Source organism: Sarcophilus harrisii, chromosome 5 (assembly GCF_902635505.1).
Source record: "Sarcophilus harrisii chromosome 5, mSarHar1.11, whole genome shotgun sequence".
Classification (NCBI taxonomy): Eukaryota; Metazoa; Chordata; class Mammalia; order Dasyuromorphia; family Dasyuridae; genus Sarcophilus; species Sarcophilus harrisii.
The window spans coordinates 221,109,313-221,136,526 of NC_045430.1; the positions used below are offsets into that span (position 1 = coordinate 221,109,313).

Consider the following 27,214-nt stretch of genomic DNA (forward strand, 5'->3'; position numbering starts at 1 on the left):
TTTGTAGGCTCTCTGTGTGTGTATGTGTGAAGGAACATTACTTATAAATTACAAAAAAGAAATTGAGGAAACTACATGCATACTAAAATGACTATATTAATATGTTTTATGATAATTCATTTTGATGTAAAAATAATAAGGGTATTTAAGGATATTTTGACCTTATATCCTGGGTGCATGTTAGGACTCTTACCCTGTTTTAGCAAAACAAGTAAAAATTCTTTTATTTAGTATTTTCACATTTTCAAAGTTCTTTCTTGTATTATCTAGATTCTTCCAGTGATATTAAGTTATAAGGTGATACAAGGCTTACAATTCCCATTTTTGGATGAGGAAACTGAGACATTGAGCTGGTTAGTGACTCATGCCTATTTAGCCAGATTTTGATTCTAGTTATTCTTGATTTCTAGTCCTATGTCCTTATTAGTATGATGCTTCCATATATTAATGTATCAAAATAATTTTGAACTATATACTTGCTGGGCAGACATTGTGATTGATCTTGAAAGGATAAACATAGGCTTCTTCCTCAGGGTGGAGAGTTTTCTTTTTTTCCTTTCCCATCTCCCTCTTCATGGTGCAGTTTTTACTATCAGACAATTAACTAATCACAAGTTATTAATTAATCAACAAATATTGAGAATGGAATGTATTAAACATATACTATGTACCAGATACTTTGCATGGCTTAATTTCCGTCTGGTTCTTTCTACTAAGCAGGGACTTAAGAAATATTTCTTAAAGGATAGCTTTTTTAAATTGACTAAGCACTTTTATTTTATTTTAGAGTTAACTAGACCATATTCTTTTACATACTGCACCTTTTCATTTTACAATCCTTTCAAGTTTTTAGCAATCTCGTATTCCTGTGCTTTTAGCATATTAGTAATTTGGATTTAGGAGACCTGCTATCTCAGTTTTACTCTTGCCAGGTTCTTATTGAAAAGTCAATCAATAAATTGATTCTGATCTAAACTTCTTGGCATAAAAAGTCAAAAGTGAACCTCTATGCCCTCAATGAGTTTTTCTTCTGACAGGAAAGACAAGATGTATATAAGACTTATGATAGATATGCCTAATATTATATAATTGAAGAAGTTTCCCAAAGAAAGTGATTTATTTTTATTCTTTGTTTTTATCTTAACTGTTTTTTCTTTTATGATACTGAATCTGACAAATACAGGAAGAAATAGAATAATCAAAGCTAGAACACTCAATCAAGGACTTTCTAGTGCTTTTGTAAACAGAACAAACAAAACACTGAACTCAGAATACTTTAAATTCCCACTCTTACATTTATTGTCTGATCATGGACAAGTCACTAAACCTATGAGCCCCAGTTTCCTTATATGTAAAATTGATGATTCTTTTTGCTATTTTGCTCATATTCTTATTATGAGAATAGAAATATTTTGTAAATCATAAAGCAATATTTTTAAAATGTAGCTTGGGATTGGGATTAATTTTTCAATTTATTTGGAAAAGGATCAGGCTCTTTTTGTGACATTTATATATCCTTTGCCTCCCCTCAAACCACCATCTTCCCACAAATTGCCCATATGCTTTACTTTTTTGGGAGAGAACACGTGATATCCAGGCACCTAATGTATCTGGTTGAATTTCAAAAGTTAGTAATTCCAGTAATAATTAGACCAGTTGAGGTGGAATGGAAGATCAGGAAATTTCTGCTCACTTAAGATCCTCTTTGGTTTTGCTTGAAATAATATTTCACCCATTAAAATAAATGGGTTAATTTCATAGATTGTAATAATTTATTTTAAAATTCATTCTGTTTTTGAGAGAGTGAACCTAATAATGTCAAGTATTTAGATATCAGCAAGCTGCTATCTTAAGCTTCTTTCATTCTACTTGATTTCACTCTGAGTATGTGAAGTATCGCTTGAGAGTCAGTCTACCTTTAAAATTGGGTCAGTTTTGAAATCTTGGAGAAATGCTTCAGCATTTGAGATGATGGCTTTAGACAATAAACACAGTAGGTTTTGTGGATTGTGATTATGGAGGGATAATGTGTGTTTGACTTGTAGTTTGTTTTTGTATCATAGTGTTTTTACTAAAGGTTGATTTTAATAACATTCTGGTATTTAGATTAGAAAGATAAATTATGTAAGAAGAGAAATATAACTTTGTTTAATCATTTTTGAAGTGATATCAATCAAATAATGTGATCAAATTTGTAAAAGTTTGATAATAGTAACAAGCCATCATTTAATAAGTAGATTTATTGATATAGCCTACCAACACCACAAATATTGAGCAATCCTCAAAAACATTATTATGTTACTATATCATGAAAATGCTTGTTCTGAATTTAGGGGAAAGATCACATTTATCTAAATAATAAAAAGGTTTTTAGGAGATGGATTTTCCAAAGTTAAACAAAATAGTACTGTGATCACTGAGGATATTTTTAATGAAAAATAAGTACCCTTTTCATTAATGATTCATTTCAGCACAAACTCCATTATAATGATCACTGTTAATAGAGAGCTAAATGATTTCTACTACAAGCACATTGCATTCCTCTAAATTCATGTTATGGAAAGTGAAAAATAGATTGAATATATTCAGGAAGATTCTAACAGTGCTGAATTCCTGGTAACAAATGGTTACGTACATATTTTAAAAATCTCATTTTAGTTTTAAAGAAGAAATGTTTTAGGAGATGGGTATTGTAGCCCCAAATCATCACTTTTCAGTTGGTTCCTCTATTCATTATTATCTCCACAAACTCATATTCTTGAAGATATTCTCAACTCTAAAATTCACATTTCCTTAGCTACTTAGTACTCATTGTACTCATCAGTTCTCTGAGTGGAGAGGTAGGAGGTTGGATTTTGGAGAGCTCCTCTCAGATTCTCCATTGAAGGATGGGGACCTAATCAGCTATTCAGCTGTAGGATTTCTTTGTGCCCTGTATATTATACCTCTTTTCCTCCAAATATTCTTTTCAGTTTCTTTTTAAGAATATTCTTTCTCCATTAGACTATGGATTCTTTGAGAGATTGTCTTTTGCTTTTCTTTGTATTCCTAATAGTTAGCAGAGTGCCTGACATGTAGAAGAGGATTAATATTCAATATACTCAACAGTAGGGACAGGTAGATGGCACAGCATATGGAGTGCAAGGTCTGAAGTCTTCATGTGTTCAAATCTGGCACTTAATATCTGGGTGATCCTGGACACGTCACTTAACCTGGTTTCCTTCATTTTCCTCATCCATAAAGTAAGCTAAAAAAGGAAATGGGAAAGCACTTCAATATTTTTGGAAAGAATGCCTAAAACTGGGTCATATAGAATCAGATATGATTGGAAATGTTTTAACAACAACAAATTCAATAGTAGTTAAATATATAAGACTAAGGAAGCTTATAGTTTTTACAATCTTATAAATGAAAGCTATGATCTATATTTTGGGGGAATTGGGAGACTACAATTTGAATGGTTGTTTTCCATTTTCCATTTTCACATTACCTGTTTAATGACTGTGACATCATTTATATGTAAGTGCCATTCATTATTTTTGTGAATGGCTGTGTAAAAACTAAGGGAATATCTAATGTTAATTTAATTTAATTTTGTTTTTCAAATTTCCCACTTTGTGTTTCACAAAATCATAACTTTGATCTGAAGGTCACTTTCTTTGATTTGTATTAGAAACATTTACTTATATTTGTTTTATGGGATTCTGTCCTTTTGGAGGATGGGTATTGCGAAGAGAATGACAGCCTCACTTATTTATTTATTTTCCTCAAAAAAAAAAAAAAATCAGCACTAAGACAGTTGTCTGGTAATTTGTGAATATCTTTCTAGAAGATTCCTAGCTATTGATCATAGATTCATTAAATGGTCATTCAAGTTAACACTGTCCTTTCCTCTTAAATTCTCCATTTGGATCCTGAATATCCAAGAATGATTCTCATAACATTTACATTTGTCATTAAAATTATCTATAAAACTTAAATTCTTAAAATGGTGTTTTGTGAAGTCAGTCTAATCATAGGACATCTGCCCACTTAAAAATATTTTTATTAGTTATGCTTTTCTTTTAATATATGATTTATGGATTAGCAAGGTGATTGTTAACTGTGAGTAGACTTCAAAATTTTGTCAAAACTGGGCCATAACTTCATTAGTTATTGTGAATAGCCAACAAAATGAGAAATACCAAGGAATTCTGTTGAAATGGACTGTTCTCTTCTTTGAAATAATTTAGATCCATCTTTGATATGAACTTCATGGAATAGAATCTCACCATGCAATCCCATTCAACAATGATCAATTTATCTCAATATGATCAATAAACAATATTGTTTGATTTAACCAGCTAAATAAAACATTTACTAAGTGGTTGCTTTATTCCATCAATTTCTCTGTACTTGTGCTTTCATTCATTTACCATTTATTGAATGTTTAATCTTGTTCTTACTTGAGTAAAGCATAGATTATGTCCTTAAAAATACTGAAATCTAAAAGGAAATTAAGGTCCTTTTATGCACATAAGTATTAAATAAGATTGTTCCATGAAAGATATAAATAAAGAGTCAGGATTAGAGCACAGCAAAAAAGAGACCACTAGATTCCATGTTCTTTAAAGAAAAGATCCTTGAAGGCAAGAGCTTAAATGAAATAGTATTTCATTTTAATATATTTTTCTATTGGAAAACTTACTGATTCCAAAGAAGTTTCAATGTCTTCTATATTATTTTGCCACATTGCAGATTTGAGTATTTAGACTGATTGTGTGAAACTATTGAAATAGGAAAGCCAAAATTAGTATAAAATGTTTTCCCAAATTATGAAAATGATGATAAAGCTGTGTAAGGACTAAGTTCCCATATAGGAATGATACTTTATTTTCTTTTTATTAAATATGGAACCAAATTAATGCAAAAAAACCAAAACTATACCAATTAGGTAAATTAGGTTGTTAGTTAAAAAATAGAAAAGTTGTCATAAATGCTGTGTCCCAGCATTCAGAAAGATACTAAATGAGGGGGAAATTCATAGAATCCTACATTTAAAGCTGGAGAGGCCCTTAAAGGTTACCAGGGCTAAATCTTTTATTTTACAGATGATGATCTAGAAGCTGAGGGAAATTAAGTACTTGCCCAGGATCACATAGCTAGTCAGTTAATATTTGAGGTAGAATTTGAGCTCAGATCTTCCTGATTCTATGTTCAATAATCATTCATTGTGATATCTAGCTACTCAAAGCTGTACTTTTAATTCATACTTTACTTTTTTCAATATGTTCAAAGGTATCTTTTAAAGTTTTATCTGTGTGGAATGATATTGAAAGGAAAAATCATTAGGCCTCCTCAGCAATTGCCTTAAAATTCCTTAGTCAGCTTGATTCTGTCACCTCTTCAAATCGAAATATAATTATTATCCTAGTCAGCATTGTAAGAAGCAAAGTGTTTTGAAATGCACAAACTAAAATATCTACTGAATGTAAATGCTAACTCAGGAAACTATTCTCTCTCGAATCTGTGAGTTCATCTCAGGAAGACCCAATAATTGATTAAGCCATGTATGTTTCTCCTAGCTATTCCTCTGTTAAACAGAAGCTGTTATGTCAGAGGTATCTAATTATTATTATTTTTTTTTTCTGAAAGAGAATCATTCCCCCTCAGCAGTGCACAAAACTGCCTTACAGCAAAAACCCTGCCAAAAGTGTTGACAAAAACATGCTTCTCACATGTTGCACAATGTAACATTCACTGAGACATCAGGCTAGCTCTTTTTCGAGCAGTTATCCATGTTAGCCAGAATGTTATAGTTTGTTTCCAAAATTTGTTGCTCTGACAAGTCAAAAAGTGATTTCTTCCCTTCTTGGCAATGGGATCTGTTCATGATGTTCAAGTTCTTCTGGATATTGTTACATTTCTTATCTGAAATAATGGGATGGCAGTCTCAGGTGAAAAATCTCTGCTGGCAGATTAGTGTTATGTCCCAGCTTCCAGTGAAAGGCTTTGTGAATTTCACAGTGCTTCTAAATGGGGAGGATGGGATGAACTAAGGATTTATTGCATGTACAATCATTTGCATTCTTAATGTTCCAGAACTCTGGGGTTATTAGTGAAACGACTGGAAAAAGGTGGTAAAGCTGAACAAGAAAACCTTTTTCATGAGAATGATTGTATTGTCAGCATTAATGATGGAGATCTTCGCAACAGAAGATTTGAACAGTAAGTATACCTGCTATGAGACATTATACCTTTTCAAGTTTTAGATATTCTATATGGCTTTTTGAAATCTTTAAGCAAAATGTCCAACATGGCTTGCTGATAGCAATGCTCTTCATTACCTTCTTTAAAATTTTTGATTAATTAAGCTACTGTATAATCAGGCCAACTAAATGGCCATAGTAGATAGAGTGCTCATTCAAGAGTGAGGAATACTGAAGTTCAAATCCAGCCTCAGACACTTGTTAACTTTGTTACCCTATGCAAACCACTTAATGTCTGTTTGCCTTAATCCACCAGAGAAAGAAATGGTAGAGCACTCCAGTATATTTGCCCAGGAAAACCTAATCTAATGGACAATATGATTCCCAGGATCAGGAAGAATCAGAGATAATTGATTAACAGTAGCAATAATTATATAATCTCCACCATTAAACTACATGTGAAACATCCTTTGACTTAAATCCATCATGGGTTCATATTCTGCTTCTTGCCTTGTACCTTAGAAAAATCTACCATTCTTCCAGTTTTCACAATATCTTTATCTTAAGAAGTTGCCATGCTCTTTTTCAAAGATTAGTCGTAAGAAAGAAATACTCCTGGATCCTAGTATGAAAGATCTGCTCTAAAAATGTAAAGGATATAATTCCAGGAGATATTTGCTATAGTTTTAAAAGTAATGCCTAAAGGAGAAAACATCATCTTCTCCTCTTTGTGGTTTTTCAAGGTGGGCTAGAGAATGGAGAACTTAAGTAAATATTGGGCACCTATACAACCATGTAATGAGAATGGAACCCATTACTTTTAATGCTTTAAATTAGGTGACAAATAATGTTGACCCTAGTATCAGATGTCAGTGTACTCATAGATTTCAGATAACTTTTCCCATATATTGACAGCATGCAGTAGGAAGTCAGATTCTAGTTACTATTTAAACTTCTAAATAAATTTGTACAAAATTTTATTCTTGGAATACTTACAAATTTACTGTTAAATATTCAAAAATTGTTTTGGAAAATATGGATAATGATATTTAATTTTGTTGAAGATGATATTTAACTTCATTGGAGGTTTAGCGATATACATAAAGCTGTTAATTAATATGGACCACAGTCAAGAACTAGTGTGTAATATACTTCAGTTATAACTAATTTTATTCTTAATTTTTTCCCAAGAATAACATGTAATTCATATCTGATGCAGTATCTTTACCTTCATCAGATCATGTAAGATTGATCAATAGATTATTGGTATTTTAATTTTCATTTTACTTTCAGCAATTCTGTCAGTTCTCATTGCTTAATTAAGTCTACTTAATTATGCTCATAATACTCCTGATCTGCCGGTCTTAATTTGCTAATTTTCATTCATTCCGAAACCCAGAGCAAAAGATATGTTTCGCCAAGCCATGTGTGCACCCATCATTTGGTTTGAAGTGGTCCCTGCGGCAAAGAAAGAACAATATGAACAACTATCTCAAAGTGAGAAGAACAATTACTACCCTAACCGCTTCAACCCTGATATACAATATATGGATAACAAGAGTGTTAATAGTGCAGGACTTTCTGCTCTCCAAAGAATCCCCAGACTGAATAATCAAGCTGACCAAACAGACTCTTATTCACAACTACCTCATAGTGCCAACATAGCAGGAAAACTGCCATCAACTGTATCTCCCTCACAGCAAAATGTCCTTAGTCCAACGCAAAGCAGTGGTTATAGCACCAAAAAAATAGGGAAAAAGCTTAATATCCAGCTTAAGAAAGGTAAGACATATTTAGTTTTTTATTGCATTCAGTTGGTTTTTTTTAGAAACTAATTTTTTATTATATTGTGAGTCGTCTTCAGATCATTGACCCCTACATACATATGAAGTGTTTAAAAATATGAATATCAGTATATTCTTTGATGTTTTTATACTTTATTCTTGATCACAACTTTATTTACAAGTTAAAATAAAGCTTGAAGATCATAATAGATAAAAGAAGCTTTTAGATATTTTATAATCAAGTAGAGATTCTATAATCAATTTTGACATAATAGAAAATTCAGTTGAGGAACTGATTCAGAGAAGGAGGAAATGTAATGAATTCACTTTTTGGACATATTGAATTTGAGGTATTTATGAGATATCCAATCTGAGATGTAGAAAAAACTCTTGCAAGCCTGGAGCTCAGGAGAGAGTTTATAACTGGATATATGAATTTGAGAACCATCTTCCTAGAGATGTTAATTAAGCCTGTAGGAGGTGATCATATCACCAAGTGGGACAGTATAATGCAAGAAAACAATAAAGCCAAACACACTTTTTGGGACACCCATGCTTAGGGATTACAATCTGATGATACAGCATAAATTTGTCACAGATCTTGTCATCAGGATTTTGGGAATTCTCCCTGTTCCATTTGGCAACACATGAATAGAAGAGAAGGAGGTAAATAGTGAATGTAATACACAATTGGGTTTTAGAAAAATGTATTTTGGGAAAGGATAAGGGAGCAATGTATTTGGAAATAATTGGAAGCAAGTTGATATACCAAGGGTCTATGATAAAGAAGAAATGTAAGTGGAGTCAGTGCAGTGGATACAGATTAAGAAACAGTGATAAAAGTAATAAAGGTCATGGTAAGGATGAAAAACAGGTAGAGGTTATAAGACATAGAGAAAGGGGAAATGAATTATAAATTACAAAAGAATAGAATCAGAAAAAATAACTTCAGAGGTCATGAGTATTGATATGTATCACTTCTGAGTGATTTCAAGGAAGGGTATAAGATCCTTGTGTATAGCTGAGTATGAATTGGGTAGCAAGTCATACTTACCAGTAGCTTAGATTGAAGCACTGGGAGCTTGAGATATTTATAGAGCAATCCTGTATTATGAAAGGGTTGTGATAGAAAAACTGTTCGTCAGAGAGTCACTATATATGAAATTGAAATAGAAAAGAGAATGTCCCTGGCTAAATGGCCTTTAGGATCTTGAAAAGGCAAGATGGATAGTATGGGCCTCAAATAAGGAGATACTGTTGTTAAGATAGAGTGCTATCTCAAACAGAGTCATCACTTTTTTGCTGCCAGTGATGTCTTAATACCACCTTAAAGTCAATTGTGCCCCAACATATTTTTTTCATCTATTTTTTGTGCTGATTCAACTAATCAATTCAATCAAATAACTGATTGCCTTTAAAAAAATCTGAATTGATAGGTTGTTTCAACATACCAAATTAACTAATTGCTTTTCTGACACATCTCCATAGCTTTACTATTACAGTTGAAAACAGCCAAATGCAAAGAAGATAAAGTAGGTTCTCAAGAATGAGTTGTGGAAAAAAGTATGTTTCAATCTAGAACAAAAGAAAATGTTTAAAAAAAAACTCAGAACCTTTATCATTTATTTTAAATATGAGATTAATGCTCATGACGGCAATTAACAGTCAATACCATTGAATTATATAATTTTCACTTGGTAAGGTATCCTGCCTCATTTGTAAAATAAGAAAACTTCTACCCAAAGTGGTTGTCTGTCATCAGAATTGGTCTTCAAATCCTCGGACTCTACCAATGCTTTATTTTCTACTTTGAATAAAGATTTGGAGAAGCCTTTCTTAAACTTTCTTAAAAATGTTAGTATTAAGTGAACTTCCCAAGAATCCCACATTGCTTGTTTCTGGTTTCTGAATTTTCAGCTCTATAAACCTCTTTGACAGAAGCCAGAATTGACAACTTGTCTGCAGTGGATATTCCTCCAACAAGACTTAAGGGCATCAGCATAAATCTGATGGTGGCTCTTTCGGTTATGTTTCATGCTCACTGAATGGCACTCCTCATTTAGAAAGAATATAATAAAATAACTTCATAAAATGTCCATAGAAAATTGACCAAAAACATGCCTGGGGCTCCTTATGATGACAAATTTCCCTATTTTGTATCTGATTTTCCCTAGAAGTGTTCATGTAAACATTCCCAGTTGTCTAAAGATCCTTGGTTTTTAAAGCAACTCCAAATCCATTAATTTATAAAATTATTATTTTTCACTATTTTTTTGATAAGGATACCTGAAAAATTCCAGCATGGTAGTTGACTTTTGGTGATTATATGAAATTGTACTTGTCATCACAAAATCTTTTTATATTTAGAAATAATAGTTAGCTATTTTTTAAAAAAATCATTTCACTTAAAAAGCATCAGAGTCTAGATAGTGTATTTTTAGTAGTCTAATAGTTTTTTGTTTCATATATAGATAATAGTAGAAGAAATAAATAAGGTTCCTTTGTTAGCTTTATTATTATTATTATTTTGCATTTGTTAATACCAACATACACAGTGGAAAGCCCATCTCTTTAATGTTATTTTCATTTGATTACTGGGGCATCATCCATGTGGAGCAATAAATGAAGCAAAACATTTAAGTATACCCCCAAGTAGTGCATTATAAGTATGAATAGAATGGGAATTTTGATTGTCTTTGATTATCTCTAATGAAAGATGCTGTAGGAAAAATGGCCTTATGGAAACTTAATAAATACAATTTTGGTAATAGGCAGTGTTTTTTTTTTTTTTAAACCAATTGGTATTATTAGCTTAAAATTTCTTTGTTGCTTTCATTAAAACATAATAAATGAAAACCTCAAATTTCAACCCCATATCGTAAATAATGATTTATTAGAAATAAATTATCTGTCTTTTTCTGATAAAAAGTGTGACATTGTTCAATGAAATGATTCTTTCTAACATATTTTTGGAACTGTAACATCCAGAATGACAAAATTAGGATAGGCCACAAGACTTTGCTTCTATAATTATGATTTCTTAATATTTATTGTCATTTTGCCATTTTCAAATACTCTGATCTTTCACAGGAATTAGCTTTTTAATAAAGTCAGAGGAGAAGGTCAGTAATATGTTTCAGTCAGTACAGAATGTTTTGTTGACTTTTCTAAATGAAAATTGATATCTATTTATCTTTCTTTTAAAGGTCACTACTTGAACTTTTAGCATACAGATTTAGGGGTTATTGGTGATATTTTAATAATATTGAGGTTCAAGCAACACTCAGTCTTTATAATTCATAGAAATTAAGATTGCAAAGTGAGTTTAGGTCTCTCACCCCCCTCTCCCTTTTAAAAATGATATTGTAAGTCATTAGGGTTCTATTAAAATAGTTATGAGAATATTCCAGTAGAAAAATTTGAAAGGATTATCATGGAGACATTATTTTATGCTTATAGCATATAGATCATAGCAAATAGCTTAAAGTATGAATACATTAAATTAAATTATATACAATATTCTATTCTAATATATAAATTAAAATATGAGCATATTGAATTATTTCATTGAAACTGACCAATCTTGGAAAAAAAAAACAACAACAAAGTTTTCATCATCTCTTACTGGACAGATTATGTAATTTAAAGTTGTAATAAGTAAAATTTTGTTTGAGATCTTAGTATTTACAAACAGTTTTGATAAGGAAGTTGTATGTTCCAGTTTCTTTCATATTCTATTATCCTTTCTCTATAATTGTTCTAAAACATTGTTACTCCTGCCAAACGTATTTACTAAGAGGTCCTCTTTGTAGAGCATAGCACAGTTTTAGGCACTAGAGGGTGGGAGTTGGGGTAGGATAGAAGGGAAGTTAGGAATACAAATAAAATATGGGTTAAATATAACTCTGTCTTCAAGGAGTTTTGTGGCAAGTGTGGCAAGTGGGGAGGTAAAGTGTAAATTGATAGATTTAATAAATAATATTACATGTTAAATACATTTGGGCATTGAAAAGGGCTAAGAGATAAAGGTATTATCAATCAACCAAGGAAATCAGAGTGCTTCAAGTGACATTTAAATTGGGTTTTAAGTTATGAATAATAATTTCATTAGATTATCAAATTTGAAAAGACTTTTGAGATATAGGCAACAATGTGAGAAGAAAGACACAGAGAAGGAAAATGGGTGGGAACAAGAAACAAAAGACAGTTTGCTTAAGTAGGGGTTTAAATTACGAGGATATACAGGGCATCCTCACAATTCATATCATATACTTCTTTGCTGAGGCAATTGGGCTTAAGTGACTTTCCCAAGGTCACACAGCTAGGAAGTGTTAAGTATCTAAGGCCAAATTTGAACTCAGGTTCTTCTGACTTCAGGGCTGGTGCTCTATCCACTGCACCAGCTAGCTGCGCCATATCATATATGTTTAAAAAATGTAATGTAATGATTATTTTTCTCATCTGTAAAATAAGATATTTGGGGTATATGATTGCTAAGGCCTTTTCTAAGTCTAGATCTATGATCCTCTGAGCATTTTTTTAATATTACAGTTATCTTTGGATGTGTCGTATGTACCTATGTATCTTTTTCTTTAAGTGAAGTGCTAAATACATGTTTATATATGTGTGTGTGTGTGTATATGTGTGTGTGTATACACACACACATACACTCATACATTATGCCTCTCTATGAGGGACATAAATGCATTTTTCCAGCACTTGGTTTTGTGCTCAGCACACAATAGCCAGTTAATAAATGTTTCTTGATTTGAATTGACTGAAAATTTCAACTAAATGGAGTTTTTTTTTTTCACTTTTATTTACTAAAAGCTTAACCTCAGATTTATACAATTTTGTGAAGTAGATATTTGAAAAGTAGTTGAGGAAAGATGAGGAAACTGACATACAGAGATTGTGATAATCTTGTGATCACATAGCTAATAAAATTACATCTTTACATGTTAGATTTTTTGTTTGATTTAATGATATCCAGGTAGCACAGAGTACCTTTTATTAAGTGTGTCCAAGAAATATAATCTAAGATCTTCAGAAATATTTCTTTGAAACTAAAGTAGAAATTTGTCATAATTAAATTGACAAGTTATTATCTTTGAATTTACCTCCCTTCATTTTAGATTATTACTTGACAGTTCTAGATATCATATAACCACCTTCTTACACAATATTGAACATGATATTGCATGTCAAAAAACTGTCAAAAATTTAAGAATCAGAAGGATTCAAATTAGTCATATTTAAATGCTTCATTAATTTTATCACCATTAAGTGTAATTTGATAATTTTTAGAGGAAGTAGCCAGGAATAAGATTTTTTAAAAACGATTCAATAATTATTTCTTATTTTAGATAGCACAATCCAAATTACATATAATCATATGAAGATCTAGCTAGAATGCAAGAGTACCAAATGAAGATGATAAAATTCAGTCATTATCAATAAATTGATTCCATGATTTTAGTTTTAGTTTTAGAAGTTTCTTATTCTCTTAAATGCAATGCTGTTTACTTTCTTGATTTCCTGTAAGTTCATTAATTCTCAGAACATTTGAGCAAAAGTTGATACAGAACAGAGATGCCTGCCTGTATAGTTTGTTGGGATCATTAATAAACTATTTAAAGGCAGAACACTTTCAAATGGTGAAAATTTCTATTATTTACCTAGGTTCAGAAGGTTTGGGTTTTAGCATCACTTCCAGGGATGTACTAGTTGGTGGCTCAGCTCCAATTTATGTGAAAAATATCCTCCCAAGAGGGGCTGCTATTCAAGATGGTAGACTAAAAGCCGGAGATAGGCTTGTGGAGGTGAGTGATTAAATAATTTGGGGGAATTACATGTCTGTTTCTTTTAGGTGGCCTTGTATATGCTCAGTGTAAAACAGAGTAGAGTAGCAGCAGAGTACATACAATACAGTTCAATTAGTGTAATTTTTTTTCGCAGTGTGAGACTACATGATGTATCTACATGATGTATCTACATGATGACAAAATATCCAATCCATCCATTCATTTTAGTCAAAAAATGAGATAGTTGATTAAAATGAATGGACCTTTAAAAAAAAAAAACACATTATTTTGTTGAAATTTTGGGCAAATTATTAAGTGTTTTGCTAATAAATAGATTTAACTTTTGAATTTATTACTTGATTAGCAATTTATCTGAGAAACAGAAATGCTTTATTTTTTGATTAGAAAATATAAAATTATAAAATAAGTTTTTGCTATTTTATACTAAAGGGTTATATAGATACTATCCTTAGTATGTAGTAACTTACAAGTTTTCCTCCAATTTTTTCTATATATACATCTTTTTTTGAAATAACTTTTTTTGAATTTTTAAAAATTTTCCAAAGATATGTTTTTGTTAATTGTAAATGACTTTTTTATAATAGCTTTTTGTTTTTCAACATATATACAAAGATAGTTTTCAGCATTCACTCCTGCAAAATCTTGTGTTCCAAACTTTTTTCCCTTCCTCCCCATCTTCCCCTTCCCCTGCATAGCAACCAATCCAGTATAGGTTAAACATGTTTAATTCTTCTAAATATATTTCCACATGTATCATGCTGCACAAGAAAACTTAGATCAAAAGGGACAAAAATGAAGAGAAAAATGATAAGGAAGGAAGCAAGCAATAGCAAAGGTGAAAATACCATGTTGTGATCCTGATTCAATTGTAAAGAGCTTTTTAATCACAATGTTAGAAGATTCTTTTTCCTCTCCCTAAAAATCTGTCTTATGTCAAGAGAAATTTTTTTCCAACATTAACATAATGAGTTTCTATATTTTCTGTGAGATTGTGAGACTTGAAGAATCACCAAATAAAAGTATGACCAGACAGGGGAAGAGGACTTTTCAAAACTTCCTGGGTTAAAACTATAAAATTTTAATGGAATCATCATTTACTTTGAACATGATTTTCATTACTTGCTGAAATAGCAAATACTTATTTCAGTGTTTGAAGAACTTATAAAATGTCCTTGAAATTTTATATCACAGCCAAGCTTGTTAGCATTTTAAAATTCCTATTCCATAACTCAACTCTTCTAGACAAGTTGCTATTTGTTGCTTTTAATGGCTACTATTTAAATTTTTGCTAATAATTTCTTATGTATCTGTAAAGCATTATTTTAGCTATAAGAAATACATTGATGCTTTTGGTCCAATTCTCCCATCTGCTAATTATATTGTAAGAGATTGATGCTAGTCCATTAGTTACAGCCAGTCATATCCACCTCTATCATGTTTTGAAAGTATTCTTGAGTTCTCCAAGATTGTGCCAGAAGACCCAATTTCAAACTGTTCTCACAAAGTCTTTGGGCTTAGGCGCAATTACAGTTTGTGTATCTGTTTTAGGACTATCTGCGCTAAATTCAGAGAGCTCATCTCCACAACTTTGTTTATTAGATCATGCATTGTTTTTTCAGCCATCAAAACTACAATATGTGGAGAATTCAGATCTCTGTCAATGGAAGGAGTTTCTACCTTGATTCAAATCTGCTCTTTATAAATAACTGGATAACACATTCTGTGGGAAAAGTATCAGCAGCACCATTTGTCTTGGTTCTTTTCTACTCTAAAATGCTAATTTTTAAAATTTGTTTTAGGTAAATGGGTTAGATTTAACAGGAAGAACCCAAGAGGCAGTTGTTGCCTTGCTACGAAGCACCAAGATGGGAGGAACTGTGAGCCTTCTTGTCTTTCGTCAGGAAGAAGCCTTCCATCCAAGGGAAATGGTGTGTAAGATAGAGAGCTGTTGAAAATTTTCAGATTACCACGGGTCATTGAGCTGGTTATCTATGTTCTGAGAAGACTGTCTTGGAACTACCATTTGTATTTTGGTTTACATTTTCTCTTTCCCTGCAACTTCTCATCCTTTTTTCAGCTCTGAAAGTTGATTCGAACCTTTGAGACAAAAGGTGTTTTCTTTTCTATTTCCATTAAATTCTCTTCCTATAGCATCAGGTTTTGCTTATATAAAACTCTACTATAAAAATAGTATAAATAGAAATGCTTGTTTTATTCCATAAATTAAAAATGAAATAAAATAAATAAAAAGATGAACTGCTGGAATATAACTTTTTTGCAGGCCGTACTAAAATGGACATGGAGATTTTAGGGAGATAGTGTCCTTTTCAGTTAAAGATTAGCTTGACTAAATAGGAGAGGCACCAGAAAGATGGCCAACAGGTGATGATATTTTTAGGGCACAGAAAGTCATGGAAAAAAACATTGGTGGAAGGGGAATATCCATTCTGACAAAATTATTGTTCTTTGAGATATGAAAGTAAGTAATCTTTTGAAACTTCTAAAAATTATCTGCCTCATTTTTTGAAATAACAAATAGTTATAAGGTTTATGTAGGCATAATTGAAAATTAGTTCATAAAAAGGGAGTTTTTATCCTTTTTTGTTTCATGATTTCCTGGAGGAGTCTGATGAAACCCATTTACCCCTTTTAAATGATTAAAAAATTCATAAGATTCCAATGAAAACTGATTATATTGACATACAGTTAAGAAAAGAATGTATTTTTAAGAAAATATGTTCATTGACCCTTTATTAAGAATTTTTGTCATAAAGGAAGTTTCTCCCCTTCCCCTGCTTATAACAAATGGTAATTATTATAAAGCTATTATGTAGTCTCGGTTTGAAGGCAGATAAGTGAATTATTTCATAGATGTCACATTTCAGAAAATATGCCTTTTGTAAGCTTGCTATTTGTCCCATTGTATGATCACAAATTTTTCATCTCATTTATACTTAATCCAAATCAGGAAGCTATGAGTACTAATGATGATAACAATGATAGTAGTTGTATTTATATAGTTGTTTAAGGTTTTGCAAAAATTTTTTTTACATGTAACTTGGTCCTTTAAACAACTCTGGGACAAAGATGCTATTATTATCCCTGTCTTACAAGTGAGAAAACTGAGGTAAGCAGGGTCACACATCTAGTAAGTTTGTATATTTGGTAACATTTGAACTTGATTCCAGGGCAAGTTTTGTAAGTACTGTCCCACCAAGTTGCTCCATTGAATTAGAATATTTTCCCAGAGTTTTTAACAAAATCCATGGAATTTTTTTTTTTGTTGTTGTTTAATCTAATTTTCTAGGCATCTTATTTAAAAACATCACTTTATTTCATGTGTGCATTTCTTTAGGGTATGAATTGTTTCAAGGGGATGGAGATAAATTAAAAAAAAATTTTCTCTTAAAATTTAAATTTATTTAATAAAACAACCATTTCCATAACATTATTCAAAAACATAGTATAACATAGTAAAACATATTTTTACTATGTTTTAACATATGTTAAAACATACAAACATTTAGGTTTATTATATTATATATAATATAACATAACATTTTATTATGTTATACATAATGAAACATTGTACTATGTTTTAAAGCATAGTAAAACAATTTTTTTGCATTTATTAAAATTTCAATTTATTTAATAAAACCATCATTTCCATACATTTTCTAAAAAAAAAAAAAGATAAAACTGCAAATCTATTGTGTACTCTACTTACTATTCCTTTTAAATATACTATAAAGTTAATATAAGGTTTTTTTTCTTCCCTTTACCCATTGCCATCTTAGAGATGGCTGTCACTGGACACACATGTGTGTGTGTGTGTGTGTGTGTGTGTGTGTGTGTGTGTTTGTGTATTGGTCATCTAAATTTATATATTTCTTTGATTCTTCCAGAATGCAGAACCAAGTCAGATGCAGATTGCCAAAGAAACGGTGAGAATTTTTTTTTTACAGTATTTTCCTTCAAATATATTAAAGATAGTTTTCAACGTCCGTTTCTTGTAAAAAATACTTTGTTACAAATTTTTCTCCCTCTCTCACTTACATCCTTTCTTCCCTAAGATAGCAAGGAATACTTGTCATGTTGTACAAGAAAAATCAGACCAAAAGGAAAAAAACAAACAAAAAGATAAAGATGCTATACTTTGATCTACATTTAGTATCTATAATTGTCTCTGTCTCTCTGACTCTCCATCTCTCTCTCAATTGACATTTTATATGCCAAGTGTTTTTGGAATTGCCTTGAATCACAGCATTGTTGTTCATCACAAGCAAGTTCATCACCATTGATCATTACATAATCTTGTGCACAATGTTCTCCTGGTTTTACTCACTTCACTCATCATCAATTCATGTAAGTCTTTTTAGGCTTTCCTGAAATCATCCTCCTCCTCATTTTTTATAGAACAATTTTAGTAATGGAATGTTTTCCATTAGCTTCATATACCATAACTTATTCAACCATTCCTCAGCTGATAAGCATCCACTCAATTTCCAGTTCCTTGTCACAGTAAAAAGTGCTGCTACAAACATTTTGGCACATATAGGTCCTTTTTTCCTTTCTATTATCTCTTTGAGGTACAGATCGAGTATAGAGATTGCTGGAGCAAAAGGTATATGCGGTTCTAAAGCCCTTTGGGCACAGTTCCTTATTCCTCTCCAAAATGGTTGTATCATTTCCTAATTATACTCTTGGAAAGACATATGGATCTAACTTTTTTATTAATTACCTTTGCTAATCACATTTTAATTTTCCTTTCTTCTCATATCTTATTGTATTTCTTAGATTTATTATATATTTTTTTTACATCGAAGACTGATTTAATTGTAGTTACTTTTCTCCTCAAATACACAATATCTTCTAGACAATTGAGAAAGAAACATCTTGAAACATTTCTAAAATGACATACAAAATTTGGATATTGAGAATAGCTTTCTGTTTGTTTCTGCAATAAAGAAGGATTAAGTATGGGAAACACTTTCATTGACTTGAGATATTGTCTGCTTTACAACAAATTAAGGCACCATCGCCACCTGCTTATCACATGAGAAATGACCCCTATTAAAGTGCAACCATTTCTTTCTGACTAGAATTAGTTCACTTTGCCAATAAGTTAGAGGAATTGTGGAATATTTTAAGTAAAAAGTTATGAAGACAGACAAATGGCTCTGTTAAAAATAGCATCTCAAATAGCCAGTAAGTCTGATTTTATAACAGACCAATTATACCTGATCAATTGGGTATCTTCTTATGATGGTCAAAAATCCAAGGAAGTAAATAAAATTCTGAATCTAGGCTAGTAAATGAATATCATTTGTCTTTTGTTTTGTTAAGCTTTTGAAGATTCTTGTAAATATCATCCATCCTTTTCAGATTCTTCTTTAGTTCCATAATACTTATGAAATACTTATATTTAACAAAACATATTTTAAAAAATTATTCAAAATTACGAGAATGCAAAGATCTTATGTTTGAATTTATCCTGATTTGAATTGTTTATAATCTCTATGTGTTCAGGAAAGCATAATCAAAGTAATCAAAAAGTTGTTTATGAAATTTTTGAATGTTTGATCAGATTCCATAAATAATGTGAAACATTCTTATTGTTAACTCAAGTAAACAGAAACTTAGTTTTTTGATCTTGATAAATGCGTACTGTGGACAAGCAGTATATATCTATCCTTATGTAGATAATTAAGAATTCATGTGGAAGTATTTATTCTTGCTAACAGAAAGCATATTATAACTTTTTTTTTTGTTTTTAATAAGAATGGCTTATAATGTACTTTTCATTGCCAAATCACCATAACATTGATAGCATTATAGAAAATTACTTTAAGAAAGCAATTATTTTGTTATTGTAATGGTAACTTTTACATAAAAATACAGTATTTATAGTTTAACACTTTGGGAGGTAACCACAAATTTAATCTGCATCTAACATATGAAAGATTTCCAGTTATACTAGGATAAAAACAAAAGCAAACCAAATTTTCTAAAAATATTTAGATTTTGTCTCTATTATTTAGCAGCTGTTATTTGACTTGTAAAAGAGCTTAATTATTGCCAGATGTGACATATTAGCTCAGCTAATAAGAATAATGAATCTCAGCATATATGTACAAATAAGATTCATTAGTGTTTATCTAACATATGGAGGAAATTAAAATATTTAACCTAGGAAAAAACTTGGGGGGGAGAGGTTTTTTAAAATTTTGATTTAAAATTAAGATGAATTCATTTTATTTTGTGTCCCTTCTTTTCATTTTCTTGGGGAAAAAGAGTTTTTCTTTCTTGTTATCATCACAATTAAAATGCTTGTTCCATATTTCTTATCCCCAAGATACTTAGGAATTAAATTATGGGTATACTGCAGAATTCTCGATGTGTTGTGAACACTGAAATATGCCATATCATATACAAATAAATATTCTGTATTTTACTTCAGTGTTCCCACCTCCCAATGCATTGTAATGATAGATGTTTGTATAAGTGATATTATTACAAATTAAGTGATTATGCATACTTCTACCATTACAATATTGAGGAAGAAAAGAAAGCATTGTTGATTGATATATATATATATATGCGCATGCTTCACTTAATTTTAATGTAAATTGGGAGCTGCTAGGTGGTGCATTGGATAGAGCATCAACCCTGAAGTCAGGAGGACCTGAGTACAAATCTGGTCTCAGACACTTAACACTGCCTAACTGTGTGACCTTGGGCAAGTCACTTAACTACAATTGCCTTGGGGGAAATTAATGTAAATTTCAGTCAATGAAAAAAATTCTTCTATATTTGCATTTTTTTTTTAAATCCACATAAACATTAAATTTGCATGGGATGTTCCTTGCTGAAGAAAAGAATTTAAGGCTGCATTTTAATCCATCATGTTAAAGCTTTTCTTTCTTTATTTTCTTTTTTTTTTAAAACAATCAATAATCAGCATTTTTTAGCCTATTATGATTAAAGAGATGTGGTCTGCTGTTAAACATTGTTTATGGATTCCTGTCTATTGCTTTTACCTATTATCAAGGATATCCTTGATACATACACACACACACACACACACACACACACGTGTGTGTAAGAGAGAGAGAGAGAGAAAGAGAGAGAGAGAGAGAGATCATTCTCATCAAGAGTTTATAAAAGTGAAAAAGTAAACTTGTGGATTGACCAGTCAATCAACAAATATTAAGAAGTGATTTCTACATGCTAAAATCTCATTCATTTGATGCCTTTGTAGACATTAATATCTTCTACCATCTGAGATTTCTGCCCCCCTTCTCCCATTCTTTTCACATCTTTCCTTCTAAGAGAGTTTGTAAAATGATCCTTCCATGCCATCAACATTTGTCACCTTTAGCTTTTAAAAACACTAACAAAGCCAGCATTCTGTTATGCTCCTGTCATTCTTTCCACATTTCAAATTAGTTGTTGAATTAAATTTACATTTTATTGTTTTCTCTCTCTCTCTCTCCCCCCTTTTCTCTTTTCTATCTCCTTTTTCTCTCTCTCCTTTTTCTTTTCATCTCTATCTCTGTCTTCCTTCTCCCTTTCTTCCCTTCCCTCCCTACTTCTCATCCCTCCAGTTCCTTGCTCTTTCTCTTCTTCTGCTCTCCCCTCATAAAATTTCATTTGCCCTCTCTCTCTGCACTCAATGGATTTTAGAGATGAGCAACAATGACTGTGGAACAGGAAGTAAGAAAAAGGAAGAGATGGAATATTGAGGGAATGGGTAGTACAGCATGTAGAGTCATGCAATCAAAAATTAAGAACTAGAAGCAACTTTAGAGAACATCAAATTCAAACTTGCTTATTTTACAGAAGATAAAAGGGAAGGTGAGAACAGTTAAATGATTTGATCTGTGTCACACAACTATTGGATGCCCGAGTTAAAACTGAAACAGGTCTTTTTATGCCAATTCTCAGGATCTATTATTTATTGCACCATTTAGCTGAGATACTGGATAGAAAAAAGTCAAGAAAATTATTGAGCCGTATTAGAATTAGGAATTTCCTTAGCATTTTTAATAGGTTCTATTTCCATGTGATTTATGGTCTCAGATATTCTTTTTTTCTCATAACAATCCTGTCAAATAAGTAGTAGAAATGTTATCATTCCTGTTTTACAGATGAGAAAATTGAGACCAGGTGAGGTAGTTAGTAAAGTTAATATGGAGATCACTTCATAATTAAATGTATTCACATTGAGTGACATCAGTAACTACTGAAGGATTTAAATATGTACACTGGACTCATTTTATAGTACAGAGAGTTTAGAGTTATTATGTATGATCCAAACCTTTTTTTAAGAGGAATTCTCAATAACTTGATAATGGAAAAATCTAGCCTTAAAACAGGAATTGATTTGGGTATCTGTGACAGGATCTCAATGAATCTAATATTAAAAAATATATATATAAATATATATATATAAAGTGCAGCTTACCCTTTAAATATATATTTTTTTAATGATAATAAAGAGAAGCTATGCTGAGAAGAAAGGAACTAACTTTATTGAAAAATGCAACTTATCTAGCATACCTGCCAACTTTTCTCTCTTTTCTCTACATTTTCCCCAGTGGAGGTGGATATAGAAACCTCAATATACTCATCAATGCAATTTTTTAAAGCATAATGCAATATATTCATTTAAATTAGTAATTGTTTCTGTAGGTCTGCATTTAGGTCATTTCTGCATTAGAATGATAGAACTAACTGTATCTCCTAGTAGTTTATACTATGTTAGACCACTGCTCTTCTTTCCAACACCAACATCTGGGGGGATGGGATCTTTTCTAGAATGGGATTGGGGGTATTTTCATTTATCTGAAAACTGTGTTTCTTGTTCCTTGCAAACTTTCCTTACTGATACTTCCACTTGGTTGGGAGGACTTAGGTACTTGGAACAAGAAGGATAATTAGGGAATCACAGCATAACTGAGGAGAAGAGAATTGGGAGAAGGGGTATTGTTCTCCTCTTTTGTTACAACATTCTTAATCCTAAATTTTATTTTTCTCTCCTTGAAGATATAATCCTTGTTGATGAATTTCTTAGGCCTTATTTGAGGCCTTTCTTTCCAATTTGAACAAGGAATTTTTATTAAATATTTGCTGCCTTTTTTTTTTTAAAACTAATGGGGACCCTGAAAGCATCTTCTCAATTTGGGCAGCTCTTAGTCAATAGAAAGCTTTCCTTCTGTTTGTGTACCTTTGTCTTGAGAGGGTACATGAACCTAAATTCTTCTAGTCACAGCTCAATCCTGTTTATGTCTTCTGTGCTACTGTTCTCTCTTTCCTCCCATACTGCACATTTTCAAGTGAAAAAATTCTTAGTTATGCCTCTTCAGCCAATGAACTATATGCAGTGGTCTCATATATCATTACTACATCATTTGGCAGAGGGGGCAGATTTCAAAGATTATTCATGTTCCCATGTTGGAGTTTTAAAAAGTGTATTATCATTAAATATTTGTATTATACTTGTCATCTCTGCAGTGTAAAAATACATTGTTATGATTTCAATGTATATAGGTATTATCTATGCCGTAATGGAGGGGGCCAAGATTTACTTTATCATCCCTCCCATTTTTATTACAAATTACATACTTGAGTAGCTTCATTTAGCTATAGTAATTTAAAATGACCTTTACTTCAAGATATCAGTTTTGTATAAGAGGGTTTTCTCTAATTGTTTCAAAAATGAGTTGATTTTTATTTCTTAAACCCAATAGGTTATATATCTTCTTATGAATATTTATGTTTTATCCAGTTATTTGAAGCTAGTTTACTTTTTCAATACATGAACAATGGCAGGATAATATAGAGAATGGAGAATTGCCCTTGTAACCAGGAAGATCTCACTTCAAGCCACATATCTGACTCACACAATGTAAACCTGAGCAAATCACTTCACTGTATTCTGTGATCTTGACAATTTTGAATTATTTTTAATTCAACAAACCTGCTTAGCCATCGAGTTTGCCAATTGCTGGAGATTAAGGAAAAAAATGATCTCTGCTCTGAAGGAAAACAACAGACAAAGGAAATTATACTAAAGGCATTCCCCTACATTCCCCCCATCAAGGCATTCATTCTCCATATTGTTATTAAATTGTTTTCAGTCATGTCCAACTCGTTATGATTCATTTGAGTTTTCTAGGCAAAGATACTGGCGGGGTTTGCTGTTTTCTTTTCCATCTCATCTTAAATGAGATTGAAATTAATGAGGAAACTGAGGCAAGCAGGATTAAGTGACTTTCCCAGGGTCACATAGCTAGTAAGTGTTAGAGATCAGATTTAAATTCAAGTCCTCCTGTCTGCCTGCCTGGCACGCTTATCTATTTTGTCACTTTTCTGCCCTTAGAGATTCTTACACTGATGAATTCATAGGCCTAATTTTTATATCCTCATTGTGAACAAAACCCACCATTTATTTTAATTTGGAACATTCCTTTTAGATACAGCCAAATCCAAGGAATTTTTTTTTAAACAACTAAACTATTCTTGTTTCCTTTTTTTTTTGTTGTTGTTGAAACTATTCTTTTGGATTAGTTAACCTCTTTAACAAAATCATTTCTGTATTTTATTCTTCATTTCTCAGCCAGAAATGAAATTAGTGCAGATTGGTTGAGAATTGTATTGTGCTTATAATTAGTCATTGTTCATGGGAGGTTGAGTTTAGAAAATACTGTTATTGGAACCTAAACCTGGACATTAATTTCAGGAAAATTTTATCTTAAGATCAAAATATATTAGAATATTAGAAGGTGAATGATTTCTTAGTTCATATAGAGGTCATTTTTTTTTCCCTGCTTAAGACCATTTGAAACCATACTATATGAACTTCTATATTATTTTTAAAGACCTCACAAAAGAATAATTGAATTTTAGAATGAGAAAAGATCACAAAGATTATGAAATCCTCTAATTTTATTGCTGAGGAAAGTCTGCCTTAATATAAATCAACTTGATCAAGGTCTCATAACTAGTCTATGGCAAAAATATGATTCAAATCTTGTATTCTTTCCACTGAAGCATGAAAAATATATTCTGGTTTAACAGAATATTTTACAGAATATTAAATATATTGGTTTAACATTTAATTGGAGAGTTACAGATTTAGAGCTTTTAGGATCCATTGAGTCCAATCCCCTTATGTTATAAATGAGCAAGCTTGGACTCGGAGAAGTTTAGTGACTTGCCTAAGTCAGCATATCTGAAGCAGAGTTTTGAACCTGGATCGTTGCTGTCCAGGAAGTCTTACTATAACAGCTTAACATTCTATTATATAAGATAGACTATTACTTTTTTAAAAATCTTACTCACTGAATATGAGAATTAGCAAATGTTCTTTTGTACAATCAACTTTTGTATATTTGAATTCTGTTTGTGGCCTTCTGTTGTTGAGATTGCCTTCCTTTGTTATTCATTGTCAATGAATTTCCTGAGGATTATCATGCAAGTATAGACATAGGACAGTATATTACTAGTAATTTAAAATAATTTGAGTTGGTCTTCATTATATACTTAAAGATGGGAAAAATTAAATCAATTAAATAATTCAGTAAACATATTGAAATGGTCTTATGGAATTAATATCACACTTTTACATACTTTTTTCCCTTGTATCTTGACAGCAATACTATGAGTGAGTTTTGTAGAACAGCCATTATACCTTTGTGATAAATGAAGTTAATAACATATGGAGAAATTTAATCATTTGAACAAAGATAAACTCAAATGTTTTGGTTCCAAATTCATTCTCCCTTTTGTCTTTGTCTTTTGATGACCATGAATAATCTAGGCTTTTTAACCATTCAAGAATAGAAAAATGCACTATTAGCAATTGAGCCTAAACTGTCTTGATTCTGTTATTTAAGAACACTGTGAGCTCATAATACAGGAATTGGGACAAATGAGTAATTATATTTATTTATCTTGATTCCTGCTGTTTTTGTTTTCCTCCTGTGGTTTAGAAAGCATAAACAGATGAAGAAATTATTTTTAAAAAACCATAGGAGTCCACAACTAAGAAATTAAAGGGTCTTCAAGGCTTTCAGTACATTTGGTGTTTTTCTCGTAATCTGGTTCAGATTTGTTTCAATATTGAAACAAGTATTACTTATAAATATGAACATCTGGTTCCAGGAATCATCTGGCAGAGTGTATGCATGTTATTAATGTGGATCTTATCATGGAACTTCTGTGGAAACACTGTGGATATTGCAATTAAGGAACTGTTTGTTAGCAGATTCTAAAAAGATAATAGGACTAAAAAGACATTTTTAAAAATAATGTTGTGTTTTGTGTTGATGGGGTTTTTTCCCTCTCTTTAATAGAAACCAGAAGATGAAGATCTTGTTCTTACACCTGATGGCACTAGGGAATTTCTGACATTCGAAGTTCCCCTTAATGACTCTGGATCTGCTGGACTTGGAGTCAGTGTTAAAGGTAACCGGTCAAAAGAGAACCATGCAGATTTGGGGATCTTTGTCAAGTCCATTATCAATGGAGGAGCAGCATCCAAGGTAAGTATAATATCTCCACCCCACACTTCATCCACTAATTAAGATTATTTTTAGTATGATTTAGAATTTTCAATTTATGCATTTTAAAAATCAGTTATTTGTGGTTTATTCAGTATTTGCTTTAAAATGACATTTGAGAAATTGGTTGCATTGTTATATATATATATATATATATATATATGCTTTTACGGGTGTGGGAATTTACAAGTGTGTGTGCTCGCACACGTGCACGTGTGTGTGTGCGCGCGCATGTGCCAAAATTGGGTTCCTTGGAAAGGTGATACAGGGAGCCATGCTGTAGTACATTAATGAAGAGGGTCACAAAGGTAATCGATTCATTAGTAAAGTTACTATTATGTGGTGTTTTTGTGCTGAGGAACCAAGAGTTTATCAAAGTTGGCTTATTTCACTGACATTTTCTAATTTTGTGCCTAATAAGCCCAAGAAATTTTGTCTATATTGAGCAAGAATTTGTTAATCAACTAGGAATACAAAGAAAAAAAAGTTTCTGTATCAGATTTGATCATTGTGGCTTCTCATAAAATGCTACATCTTCCATCTTCAAATGCTCTCCATGTCTTCTGAGTTTCCTCAACTTAATTCAGTCCTTAGCTCAAATTTTGCTTCCTTCAGGATACTTCTTCAGGAGGTCCTGTTGACTGTTTCTTCCTTCCCTTTTAAGATTATTTTCTTTCTATTCTCTATATATCTAGTCTATACCTGATTATTTGTATACTTTTTATTTGATAACAATATTAACTTCTTGAAGGCAAAGAGATACTTTTATGTTTTTTGTTCAATGTTCGGCATAGTTATAACACGCAGTAAATATTTAATAGATTTTTGTTGATTTCTTGATTACTTATTGA

At 31.4% G+C, this 27,214-nt stretch overlaps 1 protein-coding gene across 21 annotated transcripts in view; it reads left to right on the forward strand.

Moving 5' to 3' along the window:
* The window catches only part of PARD3 (par-3 family cell polarity regulator), a 670,322-nt gene that overhangs the window by 375,065 nt on the left and 268,043 nt on the right, over positions 1–27,214 (forward strand). For all 21 annotated transcript variants that reach the window (XM_031939686.1, XM_031939702.1, XM_031939690.1 and 18 more), the window contains 6 exons: positions 6,082–6,207; positions 7,588–7,970; positions 13,655–13,794; positions 15,597–15,725; positions 17,703–17,741; positions 26,157–26,345. In XM_031939686.1, the coding sequence (XP_031795546.1) occupies positions 6,082–6,207; positions 7,588–7,970; positions 13,655–13,794; positions 15,597–15,725; positions 17,703–17,741; positions 26,157–26,345 (1,006 nt within the window). The remainder of the gene's footprint in view (positions 1–6,081; positions 6,208–7,587; positions 7,971–13,654; positions 13,795–15,596; positions 15,726–17,702; positions 17,742–26,156; positions 26,346–27,214) is intronic.